The sequence below is a fragment of the Cetorhinus maximus genome, chromosome 8 (assembly GCF_964194155.1).
Source record: "Cetorhinus maximus chromosome 8, sCetMax3.hap1.1, whole genome shotgun sequence".
Taxonomy (NCBI): domain Eukaryota; kingdom Metazoa; phylum Chordata; class Chondrichthyes; order Lamniformes; family Cetorhinidae; genus Cetorhinus; species Cetorhinus maximus.
The window spans coordinates 72437489-72459644 of NC_135886.1; the positions used below are offsets into that span (position 1 = coordinate 72437489).

Here is a 22156-nt window from a genome sequence, read left to right on the forward strand (position 1 = left end):
TGTGGATTAATAATAAAGCCAGTGAGATGAGGGGCTGATGACCCTCTGGCCTGCTGCTGGGAGACCACCTCCCAGTTGCTGCTGCCCTTCAGACCAAGTGAAGGGATGCTCTGACACTTGGAGAATCCGCTGCCAGGTGGGTAGACACTGTCACTTAAAGTCCACCTCTGGCAAGATCGCTTGGAGTCAAAAATCGGTAGGGAGCCCAACCTGATGCTCTGTTCACTCGATTCACTCCCAGTCCTGCCTCCAAACCTGGCTCCATGGGGTCAGGAAGATTCCAGAAACATTGAAACATAGCAAATAGGAGCAGGAGTAGGCCATTCGGCCCATCGAGCCTGCTCCGCTATTCATCATGATCATGGCTGATCATCCAACTCAATAGCCTGCTCCCGCTTTCTCCCCATATCCTTTGATCCCTTTCATCCCAAGAGCTATATCTAACTCCTTGAAAACATACAATGTTTCGGCCTCAACTATTTTCTGTGGTAGCGAATTCCACAGGCTTACCACTCTCTGGGTGAAGAAATTTCTCCTCATCTTAGTCCTAAATGGTCTCTGCAGCCTCAGACTGTGACCCCTGGTTCTGGACTCCCCCACCATCGGGAACATCCTTCCTGCATCTACCCAGTCTAGTCCTGTTAGAATTTTATAGATTTCTATTAGATCCCCCCTCATTCTTCTGAATTCCAGCGAATATAATCCTAACTGACTCAATCTCTCCTCATATGTCAGTCCTGCCATCCCAGGAACCAGTCTGGTAAACCTTCCCTGCACTCCCTCTATAGCAAGAACATCCTTCCTCAGATAAGGAGACCAAAACTGCACACAATATTCCAAGTGTGGTCTCACCAATGTCCTGTATAATTGCAGCAAGACATCCCTGTCCCTGTACTCGAATCCTCTGGCTATGAAGGCCAACATACCATTTGCCTTCTTTACCGCCTGCAGCACCTGCATGCTTACCTTCAGCGACTGGCATACGAGGACACCCAGGTCTCGTTGCACATTCCCCTCTCTTAATTTATAGCCATTCAGATAATAATCTGCCTTCCTGTTTTTGCTACCAAAGTGGATAACCTCACATTTATCCACATTATACTGCCATGCATTTGCCCACTCACTCAGCTTGTCCAAATCACAATGAAGCATCTCTGCATCTTCCTCACAAATTTGTGTCATCTTCAAATTTGGAGATATTACATTTAGTTCCCTCATCTAAATCATTTGTATATATTGCGAATTCTGTCCCATGCTGCTAAATCCATTCTGCCTAAGTTTTCAGAAAAAGCATATCCTTAGATAAAATAAAAACAATCAGGGGCCTAACCTTTCGTGTAGCAGCACACCTCTTAAATTGTATGCTTAGTGATAAAAGCATGATACTTTAGAATTGATAGTTTACTGAGGTACTCTTCTCATCACATCAGCAAACACAAGCTAAAAGTTTCCCAATCCCATTCCTCATAATAGTTCACTCATATGGGGGGGAGTCGGTGGTGTAGTGGTCATGTCATGGGACTCATAATCCAGAGACACAGGCTAATGCACTAGGGACATGGGTTCAAATCCTACCATAGCAGCTGAATTCAATTAATAAATCTGGAATTGTAAAGCTAGTCTCAGTAATGGTTACCATGAAATTGTCATCAATTGTCAAAAAAGCCCATCTGGTTCACTAATCTATCAACTTTACCTTGTCTGGCCCACAAGGGAAATTAGGGATGGAAAAATATTTTTAAAAATTGACGATTTAACATGAAGGCTGTGGTCCCTACCCAATGTTTGGCAAGTTGGGAGCAGGCCTGCCTCTGCGGGCCCTGGAATGTACGACACTTTTCTGAGGGCCTCAGGCAATTAGTTGCTCGAAGTCATGGCTTTTGCTTCCCTGAGGCAGGATGTCCCACCTCCAAGAGCTGCCAGTCAATCAGAGGGCTGGCAGCTCTTCAGTCCCAGCCGTGCCACCAGGAGCAATGGCCACTTTTCTGACTGTGCAGCCTGTTCTAGACCAAGCCAACAGTGGGGCGAGTTTGCTACGACCAGTCAGGCAGGCCTCGGTGGGGGGTGCGGGTGTGAGTGTGTGAGTGAGAGAAGTGGCGTGGGTATTGAAGGTTGGGGGGATCCCTTTCTGCTGGGTTTTGCTCTTCATGGGGCAGCTTATGAGCTTCAACTGGCCTAAGGCTTTGCAGGCTTCCCAACACCTACCCCACCGCTGGTAAAATATCAGCGGAAGCAGGTAGATGACAGACATGTGCTCCCCCCAATCCTGATTTTACCCCAGCCCCTCCGTCAGCCAGCCTGCTACGGTTGGGCTTGGGGGTGGTGAGGTGTGGTGGGGAGCGTAAAATTCTGGCCATGGAGAATTTAGCCTTATTACCCCATGAATATTTAATCTCTGGATCTGGATGACGCTAGCAAGAATACATTTATTACCCACCCATTGTTTGTTAATCTGAAAAGATGGTGGGCTGCTTTCTTGCTTCATAGCAATTGCTATTCTACTTCAGAAGACCTTGAGTCAAGAAATAGTAAAATGATAAAATTAAAGATGCTTTTTCTCAGTGCAGGAAGCATTCATAACAAGATAGACAAATTAATGGCCCAATAGCATTTAATGGGTTCGATCTAATAGCCATTACAGAAATGTGGCTGCATGTGGTATTAAGGGGCACCTAGAACATTATAATATGACTATGGAGAATGAACATGGTTTTATGAAAGGGAAATCATGTTGGATGAATCTATTAGAGTTTTTTTTCCGAGGATGTAACCAGTAGAGTGAATAAAGAGGAACAGTGGATGTAGTATATTTGGATTTTCAAAAGGCATTCATTAAGATGGCACACAAAAAGCCATTACACCATTTAAGGACTTATTAGGGTTGAAGGGGGTAATATATTCTCATCCTAGATTCTGTAGTGTTGCCAGCAAATTGGAAATTAGAAAATGTAATACTGCTATTGAAGAAAGGAGGGAGAGAGAAAATAAGGAACTACAGGCCAGTTAGCTTGACATCCGTCATCAGAAAAGTGCTGGAATCTATTATTGAGGAAGTCTTATTAATGCACGTAGAAAAGTGTAGTATGATTAGAACAAATTAATATGGTTTTAAAAAAAGAAATGGTGTTTAGCAAATTTATTAGAGTCTTTTGAGGATGCAACTAGTAGGGTAAATAAAGGGAAACCAATAGATGTAGTATACCTGGATTTCCAAAAGACAGTCAATAAGGAGAGCTGGATACCTGATGGTGCAGGAAGAATATACCTGAGGTGAAGAGAAATCTCTTCACTCAGACGGTTATGAATCTTTGAAATTCGCCATTGAGTATATTCAAGGCTTGAAATCAATAGATTTTTGGAATCTAAGGGAATTGAGGGATATGGAGATTGGACAGGAAAGTGGATTGGAGGTTGAATTCAGCCATGAACCAATAGGATGGTGGAGGAGGTTTGAGGGGCCGCATGGCCTACTCATGCTCATACTTCTTATGCTTCTTAAATACGCCCAAACTAATAAATTTGCTAAACACCATTTTTTTTAAAAACCATATTAATTTGTTCTAATCATACTACGCTTTTCTACGTGCACTAATAAGACTTCCTCAATGATAGATTCCAGCACTTTTCGGATGACTGGTTGTAGGCCAGAGTGGAGTGGTATTGAAGAACAATGACTCAGTTAATTGTGGGTTTTTTTGCAGTAACACCCTGTCTTCTTTCATGATGGCCCTGCTCAGAAATTACAAGCTGAATTCGGTTTCAAAACTTATTGTGGTGGACATTGAACTTAAAGCTTGTGGGTTGTTCATCAAATTTCCTAACTACTACAACACTGTACTTGTATCAGTTCAAATTATTGGGCTTATATGGAGGCTCTATTCTGCCAGTGCTGACTTTCTTTTAGATTTATCTATCCCTTTTACCTTGCCTTTCTCTTTTTACTTTTCTGGAAGAATAACTTGCATTTAGGTAGCTCTTTTCACAACCACTAAGACATCTTAAAGTTGCTCATAGCCAATTATGTACTTTTGAAGTGTAGTCACTGTTGTAATGTAGGAAACACGGCAGCCAAGCTGCACACAATAAACCCCCACAAATAGCACTGTGATAATGGTCAGATAATGGGTTTTTTGTGATGTTGATTGATGGATAAATATTGGCCTAGACATTGGGGATAACCCTCCTGTTCTTCTTTCAAGTAGTGTCATAGAGTCTTTTACATCCACCCGAGCAGGCATGCTCCATGAGACATGGTTCAATGTCTCATCTGAAAAATGGCACCTTCCAACAATGCAATACTGCGCTGAAGTGTCTGTCTTGATTTTAAGTCCTGGAGTGGAACCTGAGTCCAGAATATTGTGACTCAGAGGCAAGGGTGCCACCCACTGAGTCACAGCTGATCCTCTCACACTTCAAAGGTGACAGGTGTTATTCTTCCCCTCTCCCCAAAGAGAAAATTTTAAAGACATCGTAGACAAATAAGCTTTTCCTATGGAGTCAGGCCCCATGGGTGACCAAAAAATAACTATCCTGAAGCATATACCATGACTATTGGACTGAGCGCACTCTTCAGTATTTCCGTCCGCTAACCCAGTCCTCTAGCTAAAATATATATGAGTTAACGAGCATCTAGAGGTAATTCTGGATACTTGATCCAGCAGAATTCCTGAATTGGTTTGAAATCTCATCTCAGTATAAATTGGATAATTACTAACTTGGAAATCATGCTTCCACTAAGGTTTACAATTCTTTGGTGGGTTTGTTGTTCTAAATACTACCATGTGTTAAAAATTTTGCCTTGTTTTAGTAAGAAATACCTGTTTTTATAGCAACTTATACATTTTAAAACACTTAAGTGCCAAATTTTGCTTCTAAGTCAGAGGGTTGTAGTTCAAGCACCAAGGCCTGAATTTTACATTCCAAGGTTGGGTGCGTGCCCAACCCCAATGTCATCGCACACACGTGCAATATTGAGGCGGCGGGCGCATGTGAGACTTGGAGCTGCACCCGCTAACAATTGAAGGGCCAATTAAGACCATTAAAAAGCCTATTGAGCATTTTCGCGCTTGGTGCACAGGCAAAACTGGCAGGTGGGCAGCACGTTTTTATCAAATTGTCATCCAAGGGTGGGATAAAAGGCCCCCGGAGCACAAGCACTTTCATTTTCTTTGTGATTTTGCTGCTGTCATGTTTTTGAGTTTTTCCAGATTTCCCTCTGATCGCCCTAGCTTTCTAAGCTGGTTCACCTATAAATCTGTGCCAAAGTTCCAACAAAATAGTTCAGTCTGTACAGACCATGGGGAACATTGACGTTTACAAAAGATATTGGCCTTGAAAATCCATGGCCATTTGGCATATTGCCACTGTAATCATAAGGGGAGGGCAGAGTGTTGAGCTGAGGGTAGGAGCTCTCTGAACGGCAGACTCCCCATGACCCAGGCCTTCATTATGACCCAGCATACAGATACTGCAGGTTTGTCATTGGAAATGTCCCAACTGACCCAGCAGTAGATATGGAATATGACCAGATCCCTGCATAAGCAAAAACAGTTTTTTTTAAGAAGGATTCCCCAACAAAAGGGATAAACCACACTCTGTTTGCAGCCCCCAGCATCCCCTCCCTCAATTCACCCTCCACCACAGCCACTATCCCAAGCTGCACCACCTCAGCTGGGCAGCCCAGAGCTGCTGCAACAGCAGGTAGACCAGATGCACCCTTGATGAAATGGGTATCTAACATGTTGGAGCATTCTGCTCTCTGGAGTTCAGTCGGTTTTGGGTTCAAATCCCACTCCAGAGAGTTGAGCACATGGGCTTACAGTCCCAGTGCAGTCCAGGGAGAGTGCTGCACTGTCTGTGGTGCCAGTGTTCAGGTGAGATATTAATCTGAGACCATATCTAGCCTCTCAGATAGATGTAAGAGATCCAACATGCTGTCTATGGGAGCTTGCTGTGCGCAAAATGGCTGGCTGGCACATTCTCCACATTATAACAGTGAGGCATTCTGGGACCTCCTGAAGCCATGAAAGATGCTGGAGAAATGCTTAATTATTACTTTTTCTTTCTTCACTGATATAAGTAAAAGCAGGGAACCCCCATCCCAACTCTTTCCCCCTCCCCCTACCCATTGCTTCCTTACTGCTGGCAGAAAGTTTAGTTGGATCAGTGGCAGATGCTGGACATGACCTGTAGATTTTCAAGGCATATTTCAGAGCTACTATTAAAATACATTGAGTCAGTGAAGGTTTTAGCCAGGATCAGTTCATAGCCGAAAAGCTGCAGTATTAACACCAAATTCGTTTCCATGTTGTAGGACCTATCTGTTTTTCCACTGGAAGTTTAATTGAAGTTACCAAAATCGTGGGGGATACCATTGGACCAGACTTGTTCCCACCCCCGCCGGCACTGTCAGGCCAACTGGAAGACACGTTTTATGCTGGGTGGGCCTTAATTGGCCACCCAGGCTGAAATCGTGTTGAGAATGCAATCTCACCCAGGAGTGAACTCTACATCCGCTTCTGGGCCTGCCGACTTGGCGCACACGCCAAGCATGTAATTCAGGCCCATGTTGCTAATCAATTTATTTTTACTCCAGTAGAGAGGAGTTGCGAAAATCTTTTGACTCAGGAGCAGGCAAAATCACTTGCTTCTTGCATCCTGAAGACAAAACGGTGCTCGGCAACATGCTATATAATTCTATGTCCTTTCATTCACGATAGCAATCTACAATGCCAGCTGTCTATAGGTCTGCTTCAACTTAAGTGAGTGACTGTTCTGTCAATTTGCGTGCAGTGTACCGTTCAGGTGCATTTCGAGCCAGAATATAATTGTATGAATTTACAACATCAATGTGCATTTACATAGCACCTTTAACAAAAATGTCCAAGGTGCTTTACAAGAGTACTATCAACCAAAATTTGACACTGAGCCTCATATAGCAACATTAGTTAAGTAGTTAAGGTAACCAAAGCCTTGGTCAAAGTGGTAGATTTTACGGAGCATCTTAATGGAGGATTGAGAGGATGAAAGGCAGAGATCTAGGGAGGCAATTCCAGAGCGTAGGACCTAGACAGCTGAAGGCAAGGCCACCGATAGCGGAGCAATTCAAATTGGGAATGCTCAAGAGGCCAAAATTGGGGGAGCACAGAGAACTTGGGGCTCTGTGGGGCTGGAGGAAATCACAGAGATGAGGAGGGGCAAGGCCACGGAGGGATCTGAAGACAAGAATAGGAATTTTAAAATTGAGGTGTTGCTTAACTGACAGCCAATGTAAATCAGCGAACAAAGGGAGATATATGAACAGAACATGATGTGAATTAGGCTACAGTGAGCAGAGTTTTGAATGACCTTAATTGTGCAGGGGTAAGCCAGGAATGCATTGGAATGGTCAAGTTTAGAGGTAACAGAGGCTTGGATGGGTAGCTGATTCAGCAGCAGTTAAGCTGGCAAGGCTGGAGTCTGAGGTGGAAATACACAGTCTTGGTGATGGCACAGAAATGTGGTCAGAAACTGATCTCGAGATTAAATATAACACCAAAGTTGAAGACAGTTTGGTTCAGTTCCAGACAGTTGCCAGGAAAGGGGGGAGTTGCTGGCTATGAAATGAAGTTTGTGGTGGGTACTGAAGAAAATGGCTTCAGTCTTCCTAATATTTAATTGGAGTAAATTTCTGCTCATCCGCTACTAGGTATTGGACAAGTAGTCTGACAGTTTAGAGACGGTGGAGGGATCATGAGAGGAGTGATGAGGCAGAGTTGGGTATCGTGAGCTTAAATGTGAAAACTAATGCTGTTTTCATATGGTGTTGCTGAGAGACAGCATGTACATGAAAAATGTGAGGAGATCAAGGATACATCCTTTGGACACTGCGATGGTAATGGTACACAAACAGAAAGAGAAGCCACTGCAGGTTAATTCTCTGGCTATGACTGGATAGATAAGAATGGAACAAGGTGTTGTAGCTCCTCTCAGCTAGGTGACAGTGGAGAGGTGTTAGAGCAGAATTTAGTTGTCAGCATTATCAAGGGCTGCAGACGTGTTGAGGAAGACATGGAGAGATACTTTGCAAAGGATGTCATTAATAATTGTGTAAGAGATATTTTGATACTATGGCGTGAGTGGAAACCTATTAGATGGGATTCAAAAATGAAGTTCTTGAAAAGATGGGTGTGAAATTAGGAGGCTACAACATAACTTTGCAGAATAAAGGGAAGTTGGAGATGGGGTGGTAGTTTGCAAGGATGGAGGGGTCAAGAGTTTGCCTTTTTGAGCAGAGGGGTGGTGATGGCAGATTTGAAGGAGAGGGGAACAGCACTTGAGGAGAGAGAACAGTTAATAATGTAAGCTAACATTGAAGCTAGGAAGGGAAATTGGGTGGTTGGCAGTTTGGTAAGAATAGGATCTAGAGAGCAAGAGGTGGGTCTCATCGACAAGAGGAACTCGCTGAGGGCATGAGGAAGATAGGAGAGAAACTAGAGAAGTGAATTCAGTGTGAGGGCAAGGGAGAATCTTAGAAGAAGTTAGGCCCAGTGAACTGGGGAGAAGGGAGGAAAGCAGCAGAAGCAGCTGAACAAATGTCTTTATCCTTATAACAAGAAAGTTCGTGACCTCCTTGCACTTGTTAGAGGTGAGGGGGAGGAGGCAGGAGGCGGTGGTTTAAGAAGATGGTTTGTGGTGAAGAGAAGTTTGGCATTATCATTGCATTCCTGGATAATCCTTGAATATCAGGCAGCTTTTGCATTGGCGAGCAGGACTCAATGATACTTTATGTGATCCTACCAGATCTGGAAATATATAACCAGTTATGTAATGTATACTATATTATATAATTATTTAATACATAACCAGTTGTCCACAAAGATGTTCAAATCTGCGACACTTAGACTTAAGGTAGTGAAGATGGGAGTGGTGTACAAGGAGGAATGTCTTGAGTGAGAAAGTGTAATCATTTTAATGGGGACAAGGGTATGAAAGATGGTGGAGAGGATGTTATTTCGCAAATCAAGAGCCGTAGAAATGTAATGATAAATCGAAGGCCAAAGGCTAGATAATTGGGAATTTAAACGAACAGTTGTAAGAGATTTGAGGATGAATGTTTTTCCAGGGATGGATACAGAAAGAAATGGGACTCTGCTGATGAAAGGGAATATGGGTAGAGAGTGACTTAAAGAAATGACCAGAGATTGCCTTATCAGTGACCGTAATGATAGGAGTAGCAAGGCCACTTGATATAACAAGTTTACAGCACAGTAACAGGCCATTTGGCCCAACTGGTCTACGTTCACTGTTCACATGCTCCCCTCCTTCCATTTTACTTCATCTCATTCTATCAGATTGGCACAGGTTATTGTCAATATTAAGAAGGTGATTAACTGCTCTATCAAAGTTGCTTGTTTTCTTGCATTTTACTCCTCTATATTTTTTTCTTTGCAGGGTGATTTCACTTGGAACACCATGTTCGGACAGAGTGTCACATTGCAGCCTGTCCCTATCCAAAGTCTCTCTGAACTGGAGCGTGCAAGACTGCAGGACGTTTCCTTCTTCCATCTACAAATGAAAGATCTGGGCTGTCAGATTGCCATTCCCAAAGGTATAATTTTATACAATAATCAGTTTTCTGCTTTCACCCCTTGGAAATGTGTCAGCTGTGACTCAGTTGGTGACAATTGCACCGCTGAGTCAGAAGTCCTGCTCTAGGACTTGAGTGCAATACTCCACGCAAATGCTGCAGAGCTGCACTGTCAGATGTGCCACCTTTTGGATGAGACATTAAACCGAGGCCCAGTCTGTCTGCTCAGGCGGATGAAGAAGATATTGGGTACCATTTTGAAGAAGAGGAGGGGAGTTATTCCACTGAGCTGGTCAATATTTTATTCCTTAATCAAGATCAGTAAAACAGATATGTGATCATTATCATATTACTGCGTGCAAGTTTGTTGTGTGCAAATATTACAAATACAAATATTTTTAATGCAAAAAAATTAAACAATTATAATCCATTATACTGGTTGAGTATGCTGGTTCATGGAAGATTTTGTTTATGATTATGCAAATACATTTAAACAGAAAATTGAATTGTTAACCTAACCTGTGCAATTTCAAGTGCAATTTGCACCTAATTTCCTGATTGCGCCCAAAATGAAGAAATTTGATTTAAATTCATGAAAAGCAAATTTAAAACAGGCATCAGAGAGATTTGAAATAGAATAGCCATGCATGTTAGTGGAGGCAATGAGAGAAGGGAGGTCATTTCATAGAATTACATAGAATTACTTTGAATCTACAGCACAGAAAAAAGCTGTTTGGCCCAACAAATCATGCCTACTTTTATGCTTTGTACAAATCTTCTTTCACCCCTCTTCATCTAACCCTATCAGCATGTCTCCCTATTCCTTTCTCCCTCTTGTGCTTACCTATCTTCTCCTTAAATGCATCAATGTTATTCACCTCAACTGCTCCCTGTGGCACAGAATTCCACATTCTTGCCAATCCTTGAGACAAGCAGTTTCTCCTGAATTCCCTTTTGGGTTAATTGATGACTAGCTTATATTTATGACTTCTATTTTGGTCTACTCCAAAGTGGAAACATATTCTCTACATCTATCTTATCAAAACCCTTCATAATTTTGAAGTCTTCTATTAGGTCACCCCTCAGCCTTCTCTTTTCTAGAAGGAAAAGCACCAATCTTTCAGCCTCTCAGTTTTTGTATTGGATGTAGGGCTGGAAAACTGACAGTGCCAGAGAAATGAGCAGTGATGGAACAACAGACATTTTTCTTTTCATAAGTTCAGGTACAGATCACTTCTGTTGGCTAATTAAGGCTTCATTCCACAAATATGAATACTCCTTCATACCTGAAAAATGCAGGGTGCTCCCTAATCAATCCAGGTTTCCACTTCCCTTATCCTCAGTACACTGTAATCTTGAGTAATTATTCTAAGTTGCATGCAAACTACATTCCAATACTCTCAACTCTTTTTCTCTCACATTGTAACACAAATGTTATGAAGATTGAGACTGAGCCTCTTTAAAAATAGTGGAATTATATTCAGTAACAAACGGAAAATATTCCTTTGAGGACTGCACTAACACATGCTATCATTTACCAAAGATAAGGAAATCTGGGCAGGAAGTTTTGGCTTGGTTCCTGGGAATATCAGTAGACCATGACGCTCATTTAACCTGCCAAAAATATTGTGCTTGGATGAAAATTTTTCCAGGGTTTTTAAAAAATGGCTATTTTTTCCGATGTAGTACAGCAGCCTGCCCACTCAAGCATACCATTACTCAGTTCAGAGTGCAGCATTTAGATATGGATACAATAAATAAATAAGAAATCAAGCTTCTGGATGTAAAGAACATACAGTACACTTAGATCTCAAAGCAATCTTTTTTCTTTCTTTATTTAACAAATGTATCCATTAACATTTGTACTCATTACAACCAATGGAGCTTTCACCAATTAGACTGAGCTGGATAAACACTTAAGTTTCACAGGAAGATAACAATTCACCCTCAACCATAAGAGCATAAGACATAGGAGCAGAAATTAGGCCATTTGTCCCATCGAGTCTGCTCCGCCATTCAATCATGGCTGATAAGTTTCTCAACCCCATTCTCCCACCTTCTCCCCGTAACCTTTGATCCCCTTACCAATCTAGAACCTATCTATCTCATTCTTAAATACACTCAATGACCTGGCCTCCACAGCCTTCTGTGGCAATGAATTCCATAGATTCACCACTCTCTGGCTAAAGAAGTTTCTCCTCATCTCTGTTCTAAAAGGTCTTCCCTTTACTCTGAGGTTGTGCCCTCGGGTCCTAGTCTCTCCTACTAATGGAAAGATCTTCCCCACGTCCAAATTGGTTCTCTGGAACTCTTGTGCGTTATTTTGAGCACCACTCAAATCTTCTTGTAAGTTACTCCAGCTAAAGGTTCAATGTTGTATTTTACCTTGTTCTTGAGTCCCATCCCGTCACCTAGAAATGACCCCAATATTGGTGGTCAGCTTTTTTACAGTCATTCCTCCGATTCTACTCTTTCATAGACAGAATCTGTCATATATCTAGCATGACAAGCCAACTCCTTATAAGAATCCTCCTTCTATCAGGAGAAACAACCTGTCATAAACAAACTTTACAGTATGCACATTCATACCACACTTGTATTGGCTCATTAAAAGGCTTGGATTTTCAAAAAAAATTAAAAAGAAGAAAGGCTTGCTTTCCTGGCCACGAGATGCCCCACAGTCAATGAAATACTTTTTTTTCTGAAGTATAGTCACTGTTGAAATACAGGAAATATGGCAGCCAAGTTGATGTATTTAATATATTTAATATAGTATTTAAGAGAGATAACCTGGTGCAATTTTATTAATACAGCTAAAATGATTTATCATAAACAATAAATATTCTTAATAAGAGTGTCAAGAATCATAGAATGATACAGAACAGAAGGAGGCCATTTGGCCATCGTACCTATGCTGGCGCTTTGAAAGAGCTACTTGATTAGTTCCACACCCTGTCTGTCGTCGTAACCTTATAATTTTTTCCCATCCAAGTATTTATCCAATTCCCTTTTGAAAGCTATTATTGAATCCACTTCCATCACCTTTCTGGGAGTGCATTCCAGATCATAACAACTTGCTGAATAATTGTATTTTCCTCATGTCTCTCTCTCTTGCTAATAATCTTAAATCTGTGTTTTCTGATTACTGAATCTTGTGACTGGAAGTCGTTCTCCTTATTTACTCTATCAAAACCCTTCAAGGATTTGAACAACTCAATGAAATCAACCTTGCTCTAAGGAGAACAATCGAGGCATCTTTATCCTTTCCCTGTAATTTACGTCTTTCATCCCTGATGTCATTTAAGTAAATCTCCTCTGCTTCCTCTCTAAGGTCTTGACATTCTTTCTACAGTGTGTGTCCAGAATCAGGCACAATACTCCAGCTAGACTTGAAGCAGTGTTTTAGAAAGCTTCCATAACTTTGTTGCCTTTGTATTCTATGCCTCTATTTGTAAATCCCTATTGCCTTTTTAACAGGCTTCTCAACTTATTCTGCCACCTTTAAATCACTGATGGCTTTCAGATATTAACCCATATTTATCAAGTGGCAATTATTTTTTCCCAAGATTAATGTGTCTAAAAGTCTCCTCACCACAAACATTAGACTGATTGGTCTATAATTATCTGGCTTATCCCTTTTCCCCTTTTGTGAACAGGCTTGTAACATTTGGAATTCTCCAGTTTGCTGATACCATTCCCATTTCTAAGGATCAAGATTGTAGCCAGTCAACCACAATTTCAGTGCTTACTTCCTTCAGCAACCTCGGAGGCATCCCATCCTACCTTTTCTATTCTGAGTGATGACAGCCTTTTAAATACCTCCTCTTTCTCCATTTTTACCATCTTGAATTTCTGTACTGGTAGCTGCAGCCTGGATGGCAACAGTCTGAACGTGCATGGTGTCAAACTGAGATTTCATGATCTCAGTCTGAGCTTTTATTGCAGTACTAATATGTTGAGTGACTTTCTTTGTGCTGCAATAGAAGCTGTGACATTGGCCATCAGAAGCTGCAGCATGATTGGGTTGACAAGTGCTATCATGGAGTTGACCATCACTTCAGGATTCACTCCAAGGTTTCTGTAATGCTTTGTGTTAAATTGGATCTGGACTCCTCCATGCTCCTTGACAAAGATGGGTTCCTGGCAGGATTGACATGTATTTCTGTGTGCATGCCATCAGTCGTTTACTGAGTGCTGCTCTATTGGAGTCCTAATTTGAATCCTCTGCAGCAGAATTTGTGTGTGACCTTGCCCTCTGGGGGGCTGGTACTTGCACTATCCTTTTCCTCTGTCCTGGCTGCAGCCCTCTCGTGACTCACCACAGACAGATCTCATGTCTCAAAGTTTTTATGTTTTCTGTCTTTTTTATTCCTTCATGGGATGTGAGCATCACTGAAAAGACCAGCATTTGTTCCCCATTCCTAACTGTCCTTGAGAAGGTGGTGGTGAGGCACCTTTTTAAACTACTGCAGTCATCTGGTGTATTATCCATGGGAGTTCCAGGTCTTTGACCCAGCTACACTGAAGGAATGGTGATATATTTCTAACTCAGGGTTTTGTGTGACTTGGAGGGAAACTTGCAGGTGATGGTATTCCCTTGCATCTGGTGTCTTTGTCCTAATAGGTGGTAGAGGTCATGATTTTGAAAGGTGCTAGGGAGGCTTGGCAAATTGCTGCAGTATATTTTGCAGATGGTACTGCTGCCACTGGAAGTGGAGGGAGAGAAAGCTTAAGGTGGTTGATGGGTGCCAATCACGCAGGTTGCTTTGCCTTGGATGGTGTGTTAAGCTTCTTGAGTGTTGGTAGAGCTGCACTCATCCAGGCAATTGGAGAGTCCTGCACCATGCTCATGATTTATGCCTTGTAGATGATGGACAGGCTTACGGAAGTCAGGCGTGAGTTACTCGCCTCAGAATTCCCAGTCTTTGAACTGCTCTTATTGCCATAGATTTTATATGGCTGGTCTAATTAGGTTTCAGGTCAATGGTAGCCCCCAGGATGTTATTGTGGGGGATTCAGTGATAGTAATGCTGTTGAATGTCAAGGGGAGATGGTTAGATTCTCTCTTGTTGGAGATTGTCATTGCCTGGCACTTGTGGCACGAATGTTACTTGCCACTTATCAGTCCAAGGCTGAATATTGTCCAGGTCTTGCTGCATAAAACAAGGATTTGAGGACTTCCAACTGGTACTGAACATTGTGCAATCATCAGCGCACATCCCCACTGCTGAACTTATGATGGATGGAAAGTGGATTGTTGGAGCAGCTGAAGATGATTGGACCTAAGTCACTACCTTGAGGAACTCCTGCAGTGATGCCCTGGTGCTCAGATGATTATCCTCCAATAACCACAACCATCTTCCTTTGTGCTAGGTATTGTTATGGTACACCTTTAAGAGGTGTGGTTATATTTCCAATGTAATGCAGGGTAAGGGCTGTGATGTACTATACCATGTGACCTCTGAATGCTGGCAGTCTGAAGAAGAGACTAGTACAGTGCAGACCTGCCTGTACATGGCTGAACCATCCTTGAATACTGAATCTAGGTTACTTTGTTACTGATCCTGTCTTAAGTGGCCAGTGCCTTTGTGTGCATAGTAGTAGTTATCACAGAGTTAAAAGAACACCGCAAGTATGACTCCAACCAGTGGAGATTTTCCCCCGATTCACATTGATTTCAATTTTGCTAGGGCTTCTTGATACCACGTTTGGTCATTTAGCCTTGAGGTTAAGAGCAGTCACTCTACCCTTATCTCGAATTCAGTTCTGTTCTCCATGTTTGAACCAAGACTATAATGAGATCAGGAGCTGAGTGACTGTGGCAGAACCCAAACTGAGCATCTATGAGCAGGTTATTGCTGAGTAACTGCTGCTTGATATTCCCATCAATGACACCTTCTAATGATTGGGAGTAGACTGGCGGAGTGGGATTGGCTGGTTTGGATTTGTCTGGCTTTTCGTGGACAAGACATAGCAAGGCAAGTTCCCACATTTTTGGGATGATTCCAAGTTGTAGCTTTACAGGAACAGCTGGGCTGGGGGTGCAGTTAGCTATGGAGTGCAAGTCTTCACCACTACTGCTGGGATTTTGCCAGAACCCATAGCGTTTGATGTACCCAGTGTCTTCAGCCATTTCTTGATATCATGTGGAGTGAATTGAATTGGATGAAGACTGGCAGTTGTGATGCTGGGCACTTCATGGGGAGGCTGCAATGGATCATCCACTCGGTACTTCTGGATAAAGATGGTTGCAAATGCTTCGGCTTTTGTCTTTGCACAGGTGCACTAGGCTTCCAGATTATTGAGGATGGGGATGTTCGTGGATCCTTTCTCTCCAGTTATTTGTGTAATTGTCCACCACTATTCACAACTGGATGTGGCAGGACTGGAGAGCTTTGATCTGATCCGTTGGTTGTGGGATCCCTTTGCTCGATCTATAGCATGGTGCTTTACTTGTTTAGCATGCACGTAGTCATGTGTTGTAGCTTCAGCAATGAGAGTATCTGAACTGGTGGCTGTGAATACAAGGTCATATGGCACTACTTATTCTTCATCAGTTTCTTGTTCACCTTGCACTTTAAGTTCCTGCACCTGTTCTTCACCATTCTTGGAAATCTAAAAAGCATAAATACACAGGGTGGGATTGGGTGAAGAAAGTAGGGAGAAGCAAGAGGCACCATACTTACATCATCTGCAACTTGTAAATAAGAAGAGATTGTGGGATGAGGGGAAGTAATATATGAGCAGGTTAATTAGCTAGGAACATAGCATCATCCTTTATGTTTTCAACCCCATTGCTGACCACAGCCTCAGTTGCACTAATTACAGAGCGCACTGTCTTCTCCATCAGGGTGAGGGCATACAGTTAGTCACCATTGTATTCGATTATGAGCCACCTTCTGCTCCAAGAGAGGAAGATGTTAGTGAGTGTGGTGCAATGTGTGGGTGATGTGCTGATCAATTGAGTAACTGGCAACGTGTGCAAACTGAGATGTCAGTGTGATGCTTGCAGCAATGGTACGTGTACGGAGGTGGGAACGAGGCAATGAATGTTACATGTGAGTTGTGCTTCATAGAGACTGAATGAAGTGGGACTGTTGATTGAAGCAGTGAGTGAGGCTGGTGGTTCATTTGTAAGGATGAGTCATGTGAAGATGCAATCACTGACCTTTACCATTCATGTAAGGTCATAGAACTTGTTGTGACATCCAGGTCCTCCAATTTAGACTGCTGACATTGACTGTCACGGCTATCTGCTCCCACTGCCTTCGTAATACATGTCTGGTGGGCCCCCCTGGCTTTTCTCCTCCTGTCCTTCTTGCACTGAAGCCTCTGGTGCTACATTAGACTATGCATGGGATATGGTCTCTGGCCTCTGTCATTTCCACACCTCCTTCTGCTCAAGGACTTTTCTGTAACCAGTCCAATAGTTTATTCAGTCAAATGTACCTCACCTTTCAGAGATGCACTTTGGCTGCATGCCACTTTCATTTAAATTAACAGGCAGCACAAAGTTTATGTGTTGCCTGCGTCACTACAAATGGACATGGGTTAATGATGCATCACAATCTGCACATCCAATTACCTCTTATCCAATTCTCCTTTGCCCACACCCGCCAGCGCCCCCCGCCGTCTCCCAAACATCTTGAGTAGCTGAAGGTTAAGGGGATGAGAGTGAAACTATGACAGACTGGGACAAACATTTCCTTTTCCTAACATGTGCCCCTTGCATGATTTACTATGTTTAAACTGCAGCATCAAGTGTGATGAATCTGTTGCAAATGTATCTTGTAAGGCCTTGTGTTTATTTTGTTCATTCCAATGGGATTTGTTAGTTTATTTTTCCTCACTGTAGTACGTGATGGGAGGCTAACAGTCTATTTATTGAAAGTAAAAATTAATCTTTCATTTGTATGTAGAGAATCCAAAATTATAGACCACTTAATATCAACATTAAGCATATGGATGTTAAAAAGAGATGGAAACTAAATTTGAAGTTTTGTTACGCATTGGACGTTTAATTTTTTTCTCCACAAGCAAAGTTATATTTATCTATTAACTATCAAAATTTATTGTAGTCTTCAGGGGAAGTTAGAGAATTGAATCTCATGATAATGTGTGGAATTCTCCCATGCCCCCATTGAGGGGTTTAATGGCAGGCGGGGGCGGGGAGGAAGTCAGAGTTTGGCAGGAGGTCCAAAAATCGGTTTCACGCCGATGTGCAATGATGGCAGGATCTTGCAGTACTGGCCACCACTGTGGGTCACAATTCCCACCACAGGCTGATGTAAAACCAATTTGCATCCCACATGGACAACATGGTGTGCAAAAGTTGGGACTTACCTTAAGATGGCCTTGGACAGCTCACAAAGATCCGAATAGAAGATGGAGGCGTCCAGCGACCGGACATTGGAACACCACATGCAGCACTGGGTGGGTGGAGCTTCAACCGTGTGGATCTTCTCCAGCATCCAGGAGGTGGGCATTCTTGGTGCAGCAACTTCACCAAAGGATCAGACCTTCTTCCAGGGACATGGATTCAAGGGTGAGTAGGATGAGTGCGGGCAAGTCAGTGGTAATAGGGGTGGGATTCTCAAGAAAGAAGTGGACTTCGACATTAATTTGGACATTGTCAAAGGTGATGGGAGAGTGTTGAAGGCTAACAGTGGGGAGGTCAAAAGTTATACCGGAGGGGGTCAACGCTTATGGGGGATAGGGTGTGGGTGAGTGGGGGAAGGGAAAAGGTGTTGGAGCGTAGGTAAAACGTTACTACCACCTTTGCTGGGCTGGTTGCAACTATGCAGAGCCTCATGGTGGAGATCTCAAGAGGCTGCATGTGAGTTGGATCATCTGCGGTGGGCGGAGATGTAGGTCATCTCAACTGGACAACTGAAAGGGAACCCCAGCATATAGTGTTTACAATGCTAGGTGCCTTGACCTCCTTCCAGGTGCCCCTTCCCTTCAAGGAGTCAGGCAGGGGCCTTCAGACACCCAAAAGGAGGAGGACCGGCAGCTGGATACCCCTGGGACATCCAGTCAGGGATCTCAGAGTTTATCTGGCCCATTGGAATCCCCTTTGCCTGTGACCACTTCAACCTCGCCTTCTGTATCTGGAAAGGCAGCAGCTGGCTCACACTCTGACAGCCAAAGGAAGCCAGGGCCCTCCAGGCATCGGCCCTCCAGAGGATGGCTGTCAAGGTCATCAAGACCTCCTCTGCCTCGTGTGCCACTCTGTTGAGGGCCTCCAAAACATCTGCCTGATGTTCACCCACCTCTTGCTGACACTCCAGCATCATTTAGAAAGCAGATTCCAGAGGCCTGTCATCAGACTCGGACCTCACAGATTCCTCTTCCCCAGCACTCTGAGAAGTGCCAATGAGCTCAGCTGACCCTGCCTCCTCCTGCTGCGGACACATATCCATGTGGTGACCACCAGAGTGTGAGCCCCTTCCTACACTAGAGCTAATACCCACCGAGGTGTGTGTCTCTGGGCTGCTGGAGGGTGCAGGTTTCCGTTGTGATGCCCCTACAATTGCAAATGGCTCTTGTGTTATGTCCACACTCCTCTCAGGCTTGGGCTTGTGCTGAAGCTGGACAGGGTCTTCTTCTGGCTTTGGCCTTGCCCTCTTCCTGGTGGCACTTGAATGTGAGAAAGAAGAGAGCAAGCGATAGCACGAGCTGCCTCCAAAGTGGAGGCACCCTTGGCCCTGAGGTTTCTATTCCATGCATGGATCCTTACTGTTTGAAGGCCCAAACCCAGTCTCCCCATCTCCAATGACCCTGTCCCGCTCCAGCTGGGCTTCCCTCTCCTTAAACTCTGTCAGAACCTTCAGGTATGGCTGACGCCCTCCCATCTTCTCACGTTCTCGCCGGTTGTGGCTTAACTTGTCCTGTTCAAAGAAAACAGTGTAGATGGAATTGAGAGGAATTCATTTGTATATCGTACTTTTACGTTTCTTTCTATACTTCCAGGCTTAGAGATAACCCGCTGCATTGTGCGGCATGGCATTGATGCACTGCATGTTGTCCAGAAAGGTTCTGGACCAGCACCCTCCAGCGCGGTGAGCCCATCCACATACAAGGATAAGGCTCAAAGAGGCATGTCTTTTACGCATGCTCCCTGTGCCTGAGCCCCTTCCCAGCCTTCCGCCCTGCTACCCCACACCCCCGCCTCACCCTTTCAGACAGCATTGTGAGCTCTGTGTGGAAGGGTGAAGGAGGCACAGTGGTCACGCCACCAGAGAGTGGATGGACTGTAGTGGGGTTACGATGCATGACTTTATGACATTGACAATGAGGCCCATGTTCCCTGACCCATCCATTGTGGTTAGTGTGAGCAGCTGAGTCTTCGCTTACCCTGGCAGCGAGGTTGAGGCTTTTCATTCTCTTCTGGAATTGGAGGGCTGATCTGTGCTGGACACTCTGGGCACTGACAGTGGCGGCAACCTGCACCCATGCAGGGTTGGTTTCCCTGCTCAGTCTCCTAATCCCATCAGCTGGGTACAGGACATCCCTCCTGGCCTCCACTGGTCAAGGAGGATGTGTAGGGATGCATCAGTGAACTTATGCGCTAGAGGCCCCAGCCCCTTTCTTGCTATCTCTATGGACCTTGTCAGTAAGTTGATGTCTGGGGGCCTTTTAAATATGGTGCTTGGATATGACGTGGGACATACACCATCCAGCCCGCCCCGTCATGTGATACGTCAGGAAACCCCTGATGCATAATTAATGAGGCTGGGATCGTGTGATATTGTGGGAATTCCCGTTGGCCTCTGGGGTGGGAAGCACTCCCCGTCCCCACTCCAAACACGGGACTTAGTCCTGGAAGGGAAAATTCCACCCAATGTGTCCATATTTACCTTTAACATTTTCCTGTGATGCCAGTAGGTGAGGCTCTAATAGGAATCCCCAGTTTAAATGTAAAATTAAAATAGTAATGCATCCCTATCAGACCATGAGACTGCTGATCCTCTGGCATTGCTTCTTGCTTACAGCTCCATTTGTTTCTGTAGATACATATTGGATATTAAGGCCTGGCTTTTCAGAGTCATGTTGACTCCTGTTGGCGGGTGGGACCCGATTCTGGGATTCCTGACTCCATTCCCGGTGCATCTGATTTTCGGAAGTGCCTTTAAAGGGTACAGACTGGATCCTGTCAAAAACCGGCATCCAGCACTCCTGACCTGGCTGGCTCCAATGCGGAGATAGGTATTTCCAACTCCTCCGCAGTTTTCATGGAGTTGGGCCAGGTTTTTAAAGAGTTGTGGTTCACGGCCCCTTAAAGGAGTCATGCACCCTAGTCTGCATGAGGGGACCTTTTAAAAGGTAAGTTTAAAACGTCCCCTTCATGCCCCCTATGCTAAGTTACACCCTTCATCCACCCCAATGGCCCCTCATGCCCGCTATACCAAGCTCACCCTTCCACCCACGCACTATGTCCCTTCATGCCCCCATGCCAACTCTGTGCTTGCACCTGCCCCATCACCCCTCATGCCTTCTATGCCAAGCTCTGCACTTCCACTCACGTCCTGTGGTACCTCATGCCCTCTGTGCCAAGTTATGGTACTTCCATGTCAACCGCCCCACTGTACACTTTCTAGAGCCAATGAACCCGAGAGTGTACAGTGGCATAAGTAAAAAAAGCTTTGAATAAAGGTAATTCATTGATAAATTTCTCCCATTTTTGAGAACAAAGTCTGCACTTAAGTTAATAAAAGTGTCAATCACCCAGGCCCTTTAAAGTCTCAAAAAGCACAAACTACAAACCCTTGGGCAGCATTTTCCCGTTGGCGAGCTGGGGCGGGACCCGCACACCGACACGTAAGATGACGCACGGTGATGTCGAGCGAGCATCCCAACGTCACCGTGCGCCGTTGCGATATTTTGTTGGGCAGGCGCACAATGATATCCGATGCATACCCGCCATTAATTAATGGGCCACTTAAGGCCCTTGAGGTGCCAATTGATGGCGATTTTTCAGCGCCCGTGTGATCTTCAGGTTGTCGTACAGGCGCAACGGGCAGGCGGGTCGGAGACATTTGTATAAACCTCACCCACGGGCGGGATAAGAGGGCTCACTGGGGTTGCGAGTGCCCTCTGTCAAATATTTAATTTGTAAAGTTACTAATACTTGCCTGTGCGAGCTGCAATACTTCAAAACGCATACCAGCTGCTTGGACTGAATTCACAACCTTCAGGTCAGCACCCTGCAGTGAAGAATCATTTTTGGGCCTGCAGGTTTCAGGAAGCCTTCCCTTAGCCTGGGAATGGGAGTTGAACTCTCCACTGGAGGCAGATCCTCTGAGGAGGAAGGGAGGGCTAGAAGGGGGAGGAGGCCAGGAGTGCACATTCAGCCTCCAGGGGAGTCACCTTTGGGAGGAGAGGCACAGCCACAAGAGCTGCAGGGCCAAGAGGTAGACCAAGGTGGAAGGGGCCGCAGAAGATGCCACTATCCTGCTGCCAGGGTATACAAGCGGAGAAGCAGCCACCTCAAAATGTCTGAGGTGCAGTGTCAAAGGAGGATCCGTCTCTCAAAGGAGACAGTCAATTATATCTGTCAGATGATTGGGCCAGAGATCTCCCCTAACT

The 22156-nt window shown here is 44.3% G+C and overlaps 1 protein-coding gene across 3 annotated transcripts in view; it reads left to right on the forward strand.

Annotated features, from left to right (window-relative positions):
- Positions 1 to 22156, forward strand: part of arhgap36 (Rho GTPase activating protein 36) — a 310907-nt gene that overhangs the window by 189132 nt on the left and 99619 nt on the right. For all 3 annotated transcript variants that reach the window (XM_078547031.1, XM_078547030.1, XM_078547032.1), the window contains exon 2: positions 9433 to 9589. In XM_078547031.1, coding sequence (XP_078403157.1) covers positions 9433 to 9589 — 157 coding nt within the window. The remainder of the gene's footprint in view (positions 1 to 9432; positions 9590 to 22156) is intronic.